This window comes from Bombina bombina, unplaced genomic scaffold (genome assembly GCF_027579735.1).
Source record: "Bombina bombina isolate aBomBom1 unplaced genomic scaffold, aBomBom1.pri scaffold_679, whole genome shotgun sequence".
NCBI lineage: Eukaryota > Metazoa > Chordata > Amphibia > Anura > Bombinatoridae > Bombina > Bombina bombina.
The window spans coordinates 105,905-121,676 of NW_026511825.1; the positions used below are offsets into that span (position 1 = coordinate 105,905).

The window sequence follows — 15,772 nt, forward strand, 5'->3', positions numbered from 1 at the left end:
TCCCTCGACTGATTGCAAATATCAAGCAGGAGAGAGCATCGGTGATTCTGATAGCACCTGCATGGCCACGCAAGACCTGGTATGCAGATCTAGTGGACATGTCATCCTTTCCACCATGGTCTCTGCTTCTGAGACAGGACCTTCTATTTCAGGGTCCTTCCAACCATCCAAATCTAATTTCTCTGCGGCTGACTGCCTAGAGATTGAACGCTTGATTTTATCAAAGCGTGGCTTCTCCGAGTCAGTTATTGATACCTTAATACAGGCACGAAAGCCTGTCACCAGGAAAATTTACCATAAGGTATGGCGTGGATATCTTTATTGGTGTGAATCCAAGGGTTACTCATGGAGTAAGGTCAGGATTCCTAGGATATTATCTTTTTCTCCAAGAAGGTTTGGAAAAAGGATTGTCAGCTAGTTAAGCGTCTGGCAGATGTTCCAGACGTTCAGGCTTTTTGTCAGGCTTTAGTTAGAATCAAGCCTGTGTTTAAACCGGTCGCTCCACCATGGAGCTTAAACTTGGTTCTTAAGGTTCTTCAAGAAGTTCCGTTTGAACCTCTTCATTCCATAGATATCAAACTTTTATCTTGGAAAGTTCTTTTTTTTGGTAGCTATTTCCTCGGCTCGTAGAGTCTCCGAGTTATCTGCCTTACAATGTGATTCTCCTTATCTGATTTTTCATACGGATAAGGTAGTCCTGCGTACCAAATCTGGGTTCTTACCTAAGGTGGTATCTAACAAGAATATCAATCAAGAGATTGTTGTTCCATCCTTGTGTTACAAAATCTGGACGTGGTCCGTTCTTTAAAGTTTTACTTACAAGCTACTAAAGATTTTCGTCAAACATCTGCTTGGTTTGTTGTCTACTCTGGACAGAGGAGAGGTCAAAAGGCTTTGGCAACCTCTCCTTCTTTTTGGCTAAGAAGCTTAATCCGCTTAGCCTATGAGACTGCTGGACAGCAGCCTCCTGAAAGGATTACAGCTCATTCCACTAGAGCTGTGGCTTCCACTTGGGCCTTTAAAAATGAGCCTTCTTTTGAACAGATTTGCAAGGCGGCGACTTGGTCTTCGCTTCATACTTTTTAAAAAATTTTGCAAATTTGATACTTTTGCTTCTTCGGAGGCTATATTTGGGAGAAAGGTTTTACAGGCAGTGTTTCCTTCCATTTAAGTTCCTGCCTTGTCCCTCCCTTCATCCGTGTACTTTAGCTTTGGTATTGGTATCCCACAAGTAATGGATGATCCGTGGACTGGATACACCTTACAAGAGAAAACACAATTTATACTTACCTGATAAATTTATTTCTCTTGTGGTGTATCCAGTCCACGGCCCGCCCTGTCATTTTAAGGCAGGTAATTTTTAAATTTAAACTACAGTAACCACTGCACCCTATGGTTCCTCCTTTCTCGGCTTGTTTTCGGTCGAATGACTGGCTATGACAGTTAGGGGAGGAGCTATATTACAGCTCTGCTGTGGGTTTCCTCTTGCAACTTCCTGTTGGGAATGAGAATATCCCACAAGTAATGGATGATCCGTGGACTGGATACACCACAAGAGAAATACATTTATCAGGTAAGTATAAATTGTGTTTTTAAACGTTCTAATTTGTTTCATGCTCTTGGTATCATTTGTTGAAGGAGCAGCAATGCACTAAAGGTTTCTAAGTGAACTCATGGGTAAGCTAATGACAATCAATATATATATGCAGCCACCAATCAACAGCTAGAACCTAGGTTCTCTGCTGCTTCTGAGCTTGCCTAAATAAACCTTTCAGCAAATGATAACAAGAGAAGGAAGCAAATTAATAGAAGTAAATTGGAGATTTGTTTAAAATTGTATTCTCTATCTGAATCATGAAAGAGCATTTTTGGGTTTCATGTCCCTTTAAGATTGTGACCCCTTGTTTTTGTATTTGTTTTTTGTAGAAAATGCTTTCAGCTTCCACTTTATTAAGTCCCTTCATATATTTTATGGCTTCTATTATGTTGCCTCTTTCCCTTCTATCCTCTAAACTATACATATTTAGGTCATAGTCTTTCTTTATAAGTTTTATATTTTAGACCGTCTACCATTTTAGTAGCCTCCTTTGGAAGGTTTCTAGATGTGGTCTCCAGAACTGTACACAGTATTCCAGATGAGGTCTAACTAGTGATCTGTAAAGTGGAATTCACTTTCAACACAAGACTTCTTTAGAGTATTTTCCATTTGGTGTCACCATTGTGAGATCTCTCGTGATTGTGAAGAAGCAGTTCTGATGTAACCCAGAGAAGGTAGGCGCAGTCATTCACTATTTTTGATTGCTGCCATCTAAATCAAATGAATACCAGCATTAGAAAATCTAAATATTGAACAAATGAATAATATCTAGACAATAAAATACAACGCAATGATATCTTTTTATGATGAAAAAATCCTAAGGTTACTTATAAACTCAATGGTACTTTTATTGACTGTGGAGCAAGCCTTGAGAAATTATATTTCAGACAATTTCAGGTTTAGTAGATGCATTATCAGAGCAGCAGGTAAGGCCAGTAGGACACGGCTTGTTAAATTTCCTTGAAATCTAGGAGCCAGTGGGGAATTTCAGACAGCTTGGCACAGAGTCGAGCAACCTGGTCTGTTGGCACAGTTTTGGGGTTGTCCAGGGATGGAGCTAGGTTATCTAATGGCCTGGTGGTGGAACTGGGGCTCTCAGAGCCAGTTTGGACAGACCAGCATGGATCAAGCAGGTTAGCATTTGTATCTGTTGCTCCAGTGTGCAGGGGAGATCGTGGCTGTTTGACAGGCAGAAATAGAGCTCTATAAAATGTTGCAGTCTGCAGTATAGATGCTTATTTCTATTAAACAGCCTTGATCTCCCTTGCACATTGTAGCAACAGGTGAAAATGTTTATCTCTGTAGCGTGACTTAAAGGGAAGGAAACGGTGGTTACTGTCAAGACTGCAAGACAGTATCACATGATGGGAAGAAGTTCAGCATTAACTAAAAACTCTGATTAAAGTGAAGGTAAACTTTAGTGAATGAAAGCTCGTTTTTTAAAAATACTATTAAAAACAGGGGCACTTTCATTCATCAAAGTTTACAAAGCAGCCGTTTTGTTAAAAAAATTACCTTTTTTTCTTTTTCACAGCTAGAGCAGCTTCACACGTCAGAAATGACTAATCCTGCTTCCTCCAATCACAGCATGGCCTCAGGCAATGACTACCCTGGGGGAAAGCTGTGATTGGAGGAAGCTGCTCTGGCTGTGAAAAGAAAAAAAAGGTACTTTTTTAACAAAACGGCTGCTTTGTAAACTTTGTAATTATGTTATTGACATAACGTTAGAATGCCTTTTTAAATGGAAGGTTTAATTATTAGAATTGCTAACAGGGTTAGGAGAGTATTTTGGGTAACATCTTGGAGAGAAGTCTCATATATAGCACCTGTGGAATTTGACTGTGTTTCACTGAATGATGACCCTCAGTGCTGTTGCACGTTATTAATACCTTATCTGAAACCTGAACATAAGTAATGCATTTATGGTGATCACTGCCTTGTGTTACTATATTGTACCTGCTTAGTTGTGATACATTTATAAGCTGATTACTGATTTGTGTTATTGCAATAAGTTCATAATAAATACTGTTGTTGTTATTATTATACTGTATTTTTGTAATTTTCATTGTTTCAGTAATATAGTAAGAACTAGTGTGTGCTTCGCCACATAAAAGGATGCGATTACAGGTTAGAGAATAGTGGGTTCAGGAGTAATGCTTGGAACACCTTTTTACGGAAAGGGTGGTTGGTTCATATAATAGACCTCTTCTAGAGGTGGCAAATACAAAGACTATTATGCAATTCAAAAATTCCTAGGATATGCATGAGACTATGCCGAGAATTAATTCAGTTCCCACCTCAGTAGGAAATATGGGTAGTCTTGATTGACCTTTTGACGTTGGCCATTGTCAAAATCTGTTTCTTCTACTCTCATGGACATATTACCCATGTACTAAATCACTTGAAAGTGAAGCACTATAATGAAAAAGATGTAAAAAAGGAAGATATTTTACCTCAGAATTCCTTCAGCTGAGGAAATTGAGGAAAAATATATTTTTACATAGAGATGTTTAGGTGATATTTTCTAGGCAGTGGTTCCATATTTGGGTATCAAGTCCCTTTTTAATATCCTCCCTTTTTTTTTAATTCTATTTTTTTTATTCAACCGTTATCCTCTCATCCGAGTGCTGCACACACTGTTTTTTTCTCCTCTGTCTCTATTTATCCCCTCAATATTTTTATGTTGCCACTTGCCTTACTTTTCTCCTCTTCTCTTACATGTAGTCGGTGAATGAACTTCTAGAATCAACAGGGGCTCCTCTAGAAATCACTGATGGATTTATTGGAAGCATCTCAGTCACCATCCCTTGGTCTGCACTTGTCACCGAAAACTGTACCCTTGAGGTGTCCAGACTCCAGGTCACATGCCGTCCGAAGTACAGAAGTGGTAAGTGCTGGTTAACTCCGTTCCTATCTGGGTAGATATATATATCTATCTATATATCTATATATCTATATATATCAATGTAAATATTTACATAGGAAATTAGCACATCTAGGCAAGAATCCCCGCTTGCTTTTCCCCAGAAATACCTCATATACAATGTTACCAATGCACAAGAGAATTCTGGGTAAGATATGCAAATTAGATATGCAAATTCTCAGTTGTTTTGCTTCAAAATACTGTTTTAACACAGCTATCCTTTTAACAGAATTATTGCAGCAAACTAGAAATCACTCACTAGACAGCCTGTTTCGTTCTTTTTGGAACTCATCAGTGGGAGATAGATTTCTGGTTGCTGCATTGGTAAAGCTATTTTCAAGGTTAAACCAAAATTCATTAAAATTATGGGGGGGAGATAAGCTTTTAATGCGGGGACGCTGCCTAGTTTCATCTTCATGTCCCAGACTTCCCTTTTTCAAACTTCCACTGGAGCTTGGCTCCTCTAAATGTTTTGGACACGCATCAGTTGTTTACTCTTGAGCATGTGTGATGACTGCAAGGCTCTCCAGCTAAAAAAAACAAACCAAAAACCTTAAGTATTCACACAAATCATCAGCTGTGTAAAGGAGAACTGGCAAACTGACAAACTAGAGACATCCTCTAATTGCAAAAATGAATATTCTTTATAGTATTTTAAGGTCCCCATAGTAATGAATCTTTAAAAAAAATTATATATATATATATATATATATAAATTTGTAAACCAGGCCCTACAAAATAGTATAGAATAGCAAAACATGCCAAGAGGTGCACAGCCACTTTGTAGAAAGACTACTTCCTTAAACATCCAGGCTTCAACACATGCAGGGAAAAATCACAATCCCGTCTTAAATATTGGGGTCCAGCCAGCAATACACGCATTTAGCGTGTATGGTTCATTCATGCAGTGTTAATGAAACCACAATGTGCTACTACATCTAGTGGCATGCATGTACACTGAGTAACTAAGGGACTGGTTGAACCTTGGCCAGTCGGAACAGTGTGGGGGGGTGGGGGGAAGAACAGAGTCGGCATCAATTTTACAAACACTAAATATTACAATCTACCTGCATGACAACTTACAGAGAACCAATACTTCAGTGCTGACATAAGTAATATCATCGGTCAATGCTGACAATGGTAATATCACCGGTCAATGCTGACATAAGTAATATTACCGGTCAATGCTGACAAAGGTAATATCACCGGTCAATGCTGACAAAGGTAATATCACCGGTCAATGCTGACATAAGTAATATCACCGGTCAATGCTGACATAAGTAATATCACCGGTCAATGCTGACAAAGGTAATATCACCGGTCAATGCTGACAAAGGTAATATCACCGGTCAATGCTGACATAAGTAATATCACCGGTCAATGCTGACAAAGGTAATATCACCGGTCAATGCTGACATAAGTAATATCACCGGTCAATGCTAACAAAGGTAATATCACCGGTCAATGCTGACATAAGTAATATCACCGGTCAATGCTGACATAAGTAATATCACCGGTCAATGCTGACAAAGGTAATATCACCGGTCAATGCTGACAAAGGTAATATCACCGGTCAATGCTGACATAAGTAATATCACCGGTCAATGCTGACAAAGGTAATATCACCGGTCAATGCTGACATAAGTAATATCACCGGTCAATGCTAACAAAGGTAATATCACCGGTCAATGCTGACATAAGTAATATCACCGGTCAATGCTGACATAAGTAATATCACCGGTCAATGCTGACATAAGTATTATCCCCGTTCAGTGCTTACATAAGTAATATCACAGTTCAGTGCTGACATAAGTATTATCACCGTTCAGTGCTGACATAAGTAATATCACCGTTCAGTGCTGACATAAGTATTATCACCGTTCAGTGCTGACATAAGTATTATCACCGGTCAATGCTGACATAAGTAATATCACCGGTCAATGCTGACATAAGTATTATCCCCGTTCAGTGCTTACATAAGTATTATCCCCGTTCAGTGCTTACATAAGTATTATAACCGTTCAGTGCTGACATAAGTAATATCACCGTTCAGTGCTGACATAAGTATTATCACTGTTCAGTGCTGACATAAGTATTATCACCGTTCAGTGCTGACATAAGTAATATCACCGTTCAGTGCTGACATAAGTAATATCACCGTTCAGTGCTGACATAAGTAATATCACCGTTCAGTGCTGACATAAGTAATATCACCGTTCAGTGCTGACATAAGTAATATCACCGTTCAGTGCTGACATAAGTAATATCACCGTTCAGTGCTGACATAAGTAATATCACCGTTCAGTGCTGACATAAGTAATATCACCGTTCAGTGTGAAAACAAAAAACCAGTGCGCCAAATAACTGTGTATAAAAAGTAAAAATATCAACATATAGTGCAAAATTATAGTGAAATACCCCTATATGTGTATACAGGGGTAAATATTACAAAATATATATGCAGAGTGAAAAAAAGTCCCAATCAAACCAGTCTAGTAGATGGTGGAGATGTGATATTGGACAGTTCGTCTAGTCCATAATCCAGATTCAAATGTCTGGAACGGATGGCAAGCTGCTTCTTCGAAATTCTTGTTGGTGTCCCAAGATGTTATAATCTGTAGATGTGAAAGATAAAAAAAGAAGGCGCCACCATGGTGCACAATCAGATGATTCAAACACGCCAAATGTACAAGTAAGACCGTACTTACAAGCTGTATGACACTTGAGAAGTGTCACAAATGCCTTCTGGACTGTTGGGAGTCGTCCAGCTAACTCACACTGATGGATGTCAGAGCAGCTCTGAAGCGTGGGAGCGGCGACAGGCTGACAGCGTGCAGTGACTAGCCACAAGCTCAGCGCCAAACCGGATCGTTCACTGGTGTTAATGGATACACCAGTAAAAGTAGATACACTCTTGGATACAATGTATCAAAATGAATCCAAATGTTGAATAAAATTGTAGATTGTATAATTGAAAAAGATGATGGTTCGTGGCAAAAGTCTAGTAAAAACAAACAGACTTTATTTGAAGTATAGCAGCACAACGTTTCTCGGTCTTTCCTGACCGTTTCCTCAGGTGCAATATACAAAATGATTAAAACCACGAACTTATATTGCCGAGTTTTCGGCGTCTTCTAAAGTGAACAGCGCATGCGTGGAGGTGTGACCACTACAAGAGCTACCATTGGTTGTCATTGTCCAATGTTAGAGGAAATACTTTTCAAGCCTCTATGCGATGTGCACAGCATGAGTAAAAAACTGCCACTCGTGTCATATATGCAAAATCGTGCAGGATAATATTACACAGGCACTTTTATAAGGGGTATATAAAATACGCATAGATGAAATAAGTCTATGTCCATATAAGTAGTATAAATTCGAGAATGTAAATAATATTTGTATATATTTTTTTATCAATGGGAGACTCTTAGTGGTGACACCAATCGCGCACACTAAAAACAAACATAAAGCAGGTAAAACTAAAATATCTATCAATCCGGATAACAAATAATATAATATTTGTAGGATAATACATCACAATACAGTATATATTAGCCTCATATGAGAGACCTAAAGTTAAAAATTTCTATAGCATAGAACGTAAATAAATACGAAGGTGTACACAACAATAAATTATGGAACTGAATGAATGAATATAAGGTGCAGATAAAATCTACTAATAAAACATATTTATAAATGGTATGTAAATAAATTATCTAGCTATACATGCATATATGTACCTATGCACGTCTCGTATCTCATGAGTATGGCTGAAACCACAACCCATAAGGCACCCCAAATGAAATACGATATATCTATCCCTATCTATATAGATATAACAATCATGTTATATCTATATTATATTTGCATATGTAATATGCAAATATAATATCTAGCTATACATGCATAAATGCACCTATAACGTCTCATATCTCATGAGTATGGCTGAAACCACAACCCATAAGGCATCAAACATGGAATACATTATATCATTCCATCGCCAATAATGTTGTATCTATATTAATTTCCACATAAGGCAATGGTGGTAGAAGTCATCATAAAAATACCATCAGCAAAATATATGTTAAAAAATATATTAAAAAACTAGTTAAAAGCTGCCATATCGATATTGGCATTGAGACCACCAGGGGACAGACTTTTGAGTTTCCAAATCCAAAAGGTCTCCCTTTGTCTCAAATGTAAAAACCTGTTCCTGCCCCACTTGGGTAGGATCTGTTCTAATGGGAATATAGAAAAACAATCAGTAGGTGAAGAGTGGCAAAGACTGGCATGTTTGGGAATACTATGGTTTTTGATATTGTTTTCTATGTTTCTTTTGTGTTCCCCCCACCTCTTTTTTAGGGGCCTGGAGGTCCTCCCCACGTATTGGAGCCCACATACACATTCTAAGAGGTAGACAACAAAGGGAGAATCACACGTAAAATGTGAATTAATGTTAAATTTTTCTTTTGTGATAAATGAACTAAATTCAATTCTATTTGGATTTGTGAAAGCACATAGGCCACAGTGTGCACGATTACATTTATAGAAACCTGGTTTTCCTAGTAGTGTAGAGTCCCTATTTTTAAGGGTATAGCCATTTGTTTTGTTTGTAGGCTGATGTACTTTCATGACTACCTTGCTGAGTGCCAGCTTGTTTTTTAAGGTGGGAGCTCTTCTATAAGTACATATTGGTTGCTTACTCAAAGTATTGGTAAGAAAAGGATCATTCTCTAGGATATACCAATATTTTTCTAAAATGCCTTTGATCTTTTTGTGGTTGTTGTTAAATTGTGTTACAAATCTAACCCCAGTATTTTTGGACTTCTCTTCTTTATCGGTCACATGGTTGTCCCTTGTGTATTTGAAGAAAAAATCTTCCCTACATTTCCTTCTGGCCTCAAGGAAGCTGGTCTCAATTAGACTACTCGGAAAATTATTTTCCAAAAACCTTTCTTTTAAAAGGTTAGCCTGTATGTCAAAAGTTTTCAAATCAGTGCAGTTTCTGCGCAACCTACAGAACTGATTGTATGGTATATTCTTTTTCCACGGTAGGTGGTGGTTGCTTTTAAAATTAAGATAGCTGTTAGCATCCACTGGTTTGAAAAAAGTTTTGGTAGTGATGTTGCCCAGATTGTCCCATTCTAATATCAAATCCAAAAAGTCTATACTTGTTTCATCCATTTTGGATGAAAACTGCAGCCCCATATCGTTATCATTTAATTTGTCAACAAAATTTTGGGCTTCTATAGTGCTGCCTTCCCAAATGAACAGGAGGTCATCAATGAAACGGCCATAGAAGACCAGATTCGCCACCGAGTCTGAGGAATAGATGTATCTGTCCTCAAACATGCCCATGAATAAATTGGCAAAACTCGGGGCGAATCTGGTCCCCATGGCCGTTCCCTTGATCTGCAAAAATAATTTTTCTTGATAGACAAAATAATTATTCTTGAGGACAAATAGGATACATTCCAAAAGAAATTTCCTTTGTTTCTCTGGCATATACATGTCTTGTTTTAAGTAGTATTCAATAGCATTTATGCCTAAATCATGGGCTATATTTGAATACAAAGCCGAGACATCACAAGTAAGCCATAAAAGTTTCCTGTTTTCCTTCTTAATTTTAGATATCTTATAAATGAGATCCGGAGTGTCTTGAATATATGAAGTTAGAGTGACTACTGATTTTTTTAGGAATTGATCCACATATTCGGATAGACTACATGTGAGATTGCCAATACCCGAAATGATAGGCCTCCCGGGAGGATCCACCAAATTTTTGTGGATTTTCGGGAGATGATAATAATAAGCCAGACTCGGGTTCGTAGGGATTAAAAAATCCCTTTCTTTTTTAGTTAAAATACCTTCTAACCAGCCACGGTCAACCATTTTGACCAGACTGGCCAGAAATTTATTCGTGGGATTGAAAGTAAGGATTTTGTAATATTGTTTATCATACAGAATCCTATCGGCTTCTCTTATGTAGTCTACACGATTCTGTATGATAATTCCTCCACCCTTATCCGCTTCTCTGATTATTATGTTATTATTAGAAGCTAGTCTGGATAGGGTCTTGCCTTCATAAATATTCAAATTGGAATCTTTGGTTCTAGCTCTTGGTAGTTTTCCAAAGTCTTCCAATACTAGTTTTTGAAATAGTTCAATATTTAAACCTGCATTGGGTGGGTTAAAATTAGATTTAGGCGTTAGATTTGAATGTATGCAGTCTTCAAAAAGATCAGCATAAAGAGTGTCTGGATCAAAATATATAATGTCCGTGGAAGGACGTTCACTCATGTCATTAGTTAAAATTGGTCTATGGCCTGAATCTTTTAGTTTCTTTTCACAGAAATAACGCTGCAAAGATAGTTTGCGAACAAACTTGTTCAAATCAACAAACAAGTCAAATAAATTGTGTTGGTTTGATGGACAGAACGATAAGCCCCTATTTAAAACACAAATTTCTTCGTTGGAAAGAACATGATTGGATAAATTATATATATTTTTACTCATGCGTTTAAGTTTCTCTTTTTTGGAAGTCTTGCCTCTCCCTCTGCTGCCACGTTGGCGTATGATCTTTTTCTTGGTGTAGTGGTAGCCATTTTTTCTCCCTCTTGGGCCCTTTCTAATTGTTTTAATCTGATTGGTGCATGTCTGAGGTGTGGCGGGGTGTACATCTGTTTTTGTTCGTACTGAAAAACCTGAGATTTATTAATCTGTCTGTTTTCATCTCTTTGATAGCTATTGTTGTAATTAGTTTCATTTGGTTGGACTCTAGAATTATTCCCATGGTGCCTGTTTTGAAAACCACGGTTATTGTATTCTATCTCTTCCTCCCTATAGTGTTGTTGATTGTTATTTTGATACTGGTTATATCTATATGTGTGTGGACTGTTGTTAAAATCCTCTCTTTCCCAGTTAGAGGTTGAGGGTTGACCATATTCTCTATGGTTGGAATTAAATGAGGTATTATTTGGGTTTCTAAAACTCAAATTTTTCTTTTTATCTCTGGGTTTCTTATAATTAACTTTTACCCATGGTTTCTCTTGGGGTGTATCAATTTCCAGTGAACCACTATTGTGTTCACTTTCTAGAGTTCCCTTTTGAAAATCATATACTTTGCCTTCCAGATAATCTTTCTCATCTCTAGCTAATTTTTTGATTTTGGTGTGTATAATTTTCTTTTGGAATGTATCTGATTTTTCTTGTACTTCTTTTATGTATTTAGTATAATCAGAATTAGATTCATGTTTGATTAAAATATTCTGAATCTCCTCAATATCAGACTCTGTTTTGTTCAAAAGAGTTGTTCTAAACTCAATTAGTAAATCTATGAGTTTTAGTGAACAGTCTGTCAGAGTAGCCTGCCATTTTTCAGTCAACTCTACATCTTGTTTGAAGGAACATAATTTTAAAATTCTGAGACCTCTAGGGATCTGACCTCTCTCTTTATACTTTTTAAGTGTATCTATATCCCACCAATGTCTGTGTTCATTTTTTAAGGCATCCTCTAATTTGTGAAATAATTGTACCATGGAGAGATCATCTATGATTTCATCTGACATATCTTGTATGTTCTCATGGTTACTCAGGGCTTCCCTATGTTTAAGTCTTTGGTCTCTGTTTTGCATAGTGAATGTGTTAAAAAATGAAAATTTCTAAAGCAAATATGTTGAAGTCAATAAATCACAATAATCTGGTAACCCAGTTATGTGATTATAGTGTGTAAAAGTTGTAATGTGATACAATAATAATAAAAAAAAAATATAATAATAATAGATGAAATCACATGTGGTGCATAATGTATATATATATACAGTATGTATAGCAGTGCAGTAGTTACAAACAGGATATATGAACTACTGTTCTGATTAGTGTAAAGGTGTGCAAGTGTGCACACAAAAATAAAAAAAATATATATATGTGTACGAAATAGTGCGATATCGAATGGTTTAGCTACCGTATAACCACATATATAGTGGCCGGTATAGTGAAAAATTATAAGTAGTCGCTAACTGGTCGTACCCAAAGAACAAGAAGATTATTAAATGTGAAAACAAAAAACCAGTGCGCCAAATAACTGTGTATAAAAAGTAAAAATATCAACATATAGTGCAAAATTATAGTGAAATACCCCTATATGTGTATACAGGGGTAAATATTACAAAATATATATGCAGAGTGAAAAAAAGTCCCAATCAAACCAATCTAGTAGATGGTGGAGATGTGATATTGGACAGTTCGTCTAGTCCATAATCCAGATTCAAATGTCTGGAACGGATGGCAAGCTGCTTCTTCGAAATTCTTGTTGGTGTCCCAAGATGTTATGATCTGTAGATGTGAAAGATAAAAAAAGAAGGCGCCACCATGGTGCACAATCAGATGATTCAAACACGCCAAATGTACAAGTAAGACCGTACTTACAAGCTGTATGACACTTGAGAAGTGTCACAAATGCCTTCTGGACTGTTGGGAGTCGTCCAGCTAACTCACACTGATGGATGTCAGAGCAGCTCTGAAGCGTGGGAGCGGCGACAGGCTGACAGCGTGCAGTGACTAGCCACAAGCTCAGCTCAGTGCTGACATAAGTAATATCACCGTTCAGTGCTGACATAAGTAATATCACCGTTCAGTGCTGACATAAGTAATATCACCGTTCAGTGCTGACATAAGTAATATCACCGGTCAGTGCTGACATAAGTAATATCACCGGTCAGTGCTGACATAAGTAATATCACCGGTCAGTGCTGACATAAGTAATATCACCGGTCAGTGCTGACATAAGTAATATCACCGGTCAGTGCTGACATAAGTAATATCACCGGTCAGTGCTGACATAAGTAATATCACTGTTCAGTGCTGACATAAGTAATATCACTGTTCAGTGCTGACATAAGTAATATCATCGGTCAGTGCTGACATAAGTATTATCACCGTTCAGTGCTGACATAAGTAATATCACCGTTCAGTGCTGACATAAGTAATATCGCTGTTCAGTTCTGACATAAGTAATATCACCGTTCAGTGCTGACATAAGTAATATCACCGTTCAGTGCTGACATAAGTAATATCACCGGTCAATGCTGACATAAGTAATATCACCGGTCAGTGCTGACATAAGTAATATCACCGGTCAGTGCTGACATAAGTAATATCACCGGTCAGTGCTGACATAAGTAATATCACCGTTCAGTGCTTACATAAGTAATATCACCGTTCAGTGCTTACATAAGTAATATCACAGTTCAGTGCTGACATAAGTAATATCACTGTTCAGTGCTTAATCACGTTCAGTGCTGACATAAGTAATATCACTGTTCAGTGCTGACATAAGTAATATCACCGTTCAGTGTTTACATAAGTAATATCACTGTTCAGTGCTGACATAAGTAATATCACCGGTCAGTGCTGACATAAGTAATATCACTGTTCAGTGCTGACATAAGTAATATCACCGTTCAGTGCTGACATAAGTAATATCACTGTTCAGTGCTGACATAAGTAATATCACTGTTCAGTGCTGACATAAGTAATATCACCGGTCAGTGCTGACATAAGTATTATCACCGGTCAGTGCTGACATAAGTAATATCACCGTTCAGTGCTGACATAAGTAATATCACTGTTCAGTGCTGACATAAGTAATATCACTGTTCAGTGCTGACATAAGTAATATCACCGTTCAGTGCTGACATAAGTAATATCACTGTTCAGTGCTGACATAAGTAATATCACTGTTCAGTGCTGACATAAGTAATATCACCGGTCAGTGCTGACATAAGTAATATCACCGGTCAATGCTGACATAAGTAATATCACCGGTCAATGCTGACATAAGTAATATCACCGGTCAATGCTGACATAAGTATTATCCCCGTTCAGTGCTTACATAAGTATTATAACCGTTCAGTGCTGACATAAGTAATATCACTGTTCAGTGCTGACATAAGTAATATCACCGGTCAGTGCTGACATAAGTATTATCACTGTTCAGTGCTGACATAAGTAATATCACCGTTCAGTGCTGACATAAGTAATATCACTGTTTAGTGCTGACATAAGTAATATCACTGTTTAGTGCTGACATAAGTAATATCACTGTTTAGTGCTGACATAAGTAATATCACTGTTTAGTGCTGACATAAGTAATATCACTGTTCAGTGCTGACATAAGTAATATCACTGTTTAGTGCTGACATAAGTAATATCACTGTTCAGTGCTGACATAAGTAATATCACAGTTCAGTGCTGACATAAGTAATATCACCGTTCAGTGCTGACATAAGTAATATCACTGTTCAGTGCTGACATAAGTATTATCACCGGTCAGTGCTGACATAAGTAATATCACCGGTCAGTGCTGACATAAGTATTATCACCGGTCAGTGCTGACATAAGTAATATCACCGTTCAGTGCTGACATAAGTATTATCACCGTTCAGTGCTGACATAAGTAATATCACCGGTCAGTGCTGACATGAGTAATATCACTGTTCAGTGCTGACATAAGTAATATCATCGGTCAGTGCTGACATAAGTATTATCACCGTTCAGTGCTGACATAAGTAATATCACCGTTCAGTGCTGACATAAGTAATATCACCGTTCAGTGCTGACATAAGTAATATCACCGTTCAGTGCTGACATAAGTAATATCACCGGTCAGTGCTGACATAAGTAATATCACCGGTCAGTGCTGACATAAGTAATATCACCGGTCAATGCTGACATAAGTAATATCACCGGTCAGTGCTGACATAAGTAATATCACCGGTCAGTGCTGACATAAGTAATATCACCGGTCAGTGCTGACATAAGTAATATCACCGTTCAGTGCTTACATAAGTAATATCACCGTTCAGTGCTTACATAAGTAATATCACCGTTCAGTGCTGACATAAGTAATATCACCGTTCAGTGCTGACATAAGTAATATCACCGTTCAGTGCTTAATCACGTTCAGTGCTGACATAAGTAATATCACTGTTCAGTGCTGACATAAGTAATATCACTGGTCAGTGCTGACATAAGTAATATCACTGGTCAGTGCTGACATAAGTAATATCACCGTTCAGTGCTGACATAAGTAATATCACCGTTCAGTGCTGACATAAGTAATATCACCGTTCAGTGCTGACATAAGTATTATCACCGGTCAGTGCTGACATAAGTAATATCACCGTTCAGTGCTGACATAAGTAATATCACCGTTCAGTGCTGACAGTGCTGACATAAGTAATATCACCGTT

At 37.6% G+C, this 15,772-nt stretch overlaps 1 protein-coding gene across 1 annotated transcript in view; it reads left to right on the forward strand.

Moving 5' to 3' along the window:
* The window catches only part of LOC128643966 (autophagy-related protein 2 homolog A-like), a gene marked incomplete at its 3' end in the record, with an annotated part of 148,128 nt that overhangs the window by 23,059 nt on the left and 109,297 nt on the right, over positions 1 to 15,772 (forward strand). Inside the window, exon 2 of the mRNA XM_053696731.1 lies at positions 4,322 to 4,484. Coding sequence (XP_053552706.1) covers positions 4,322 to 4,484 — 163 coding nt within the window. The remainder of the gene's footprint in view (positions 1 to 4,321; positions 4,485 to 15,772) is intronic.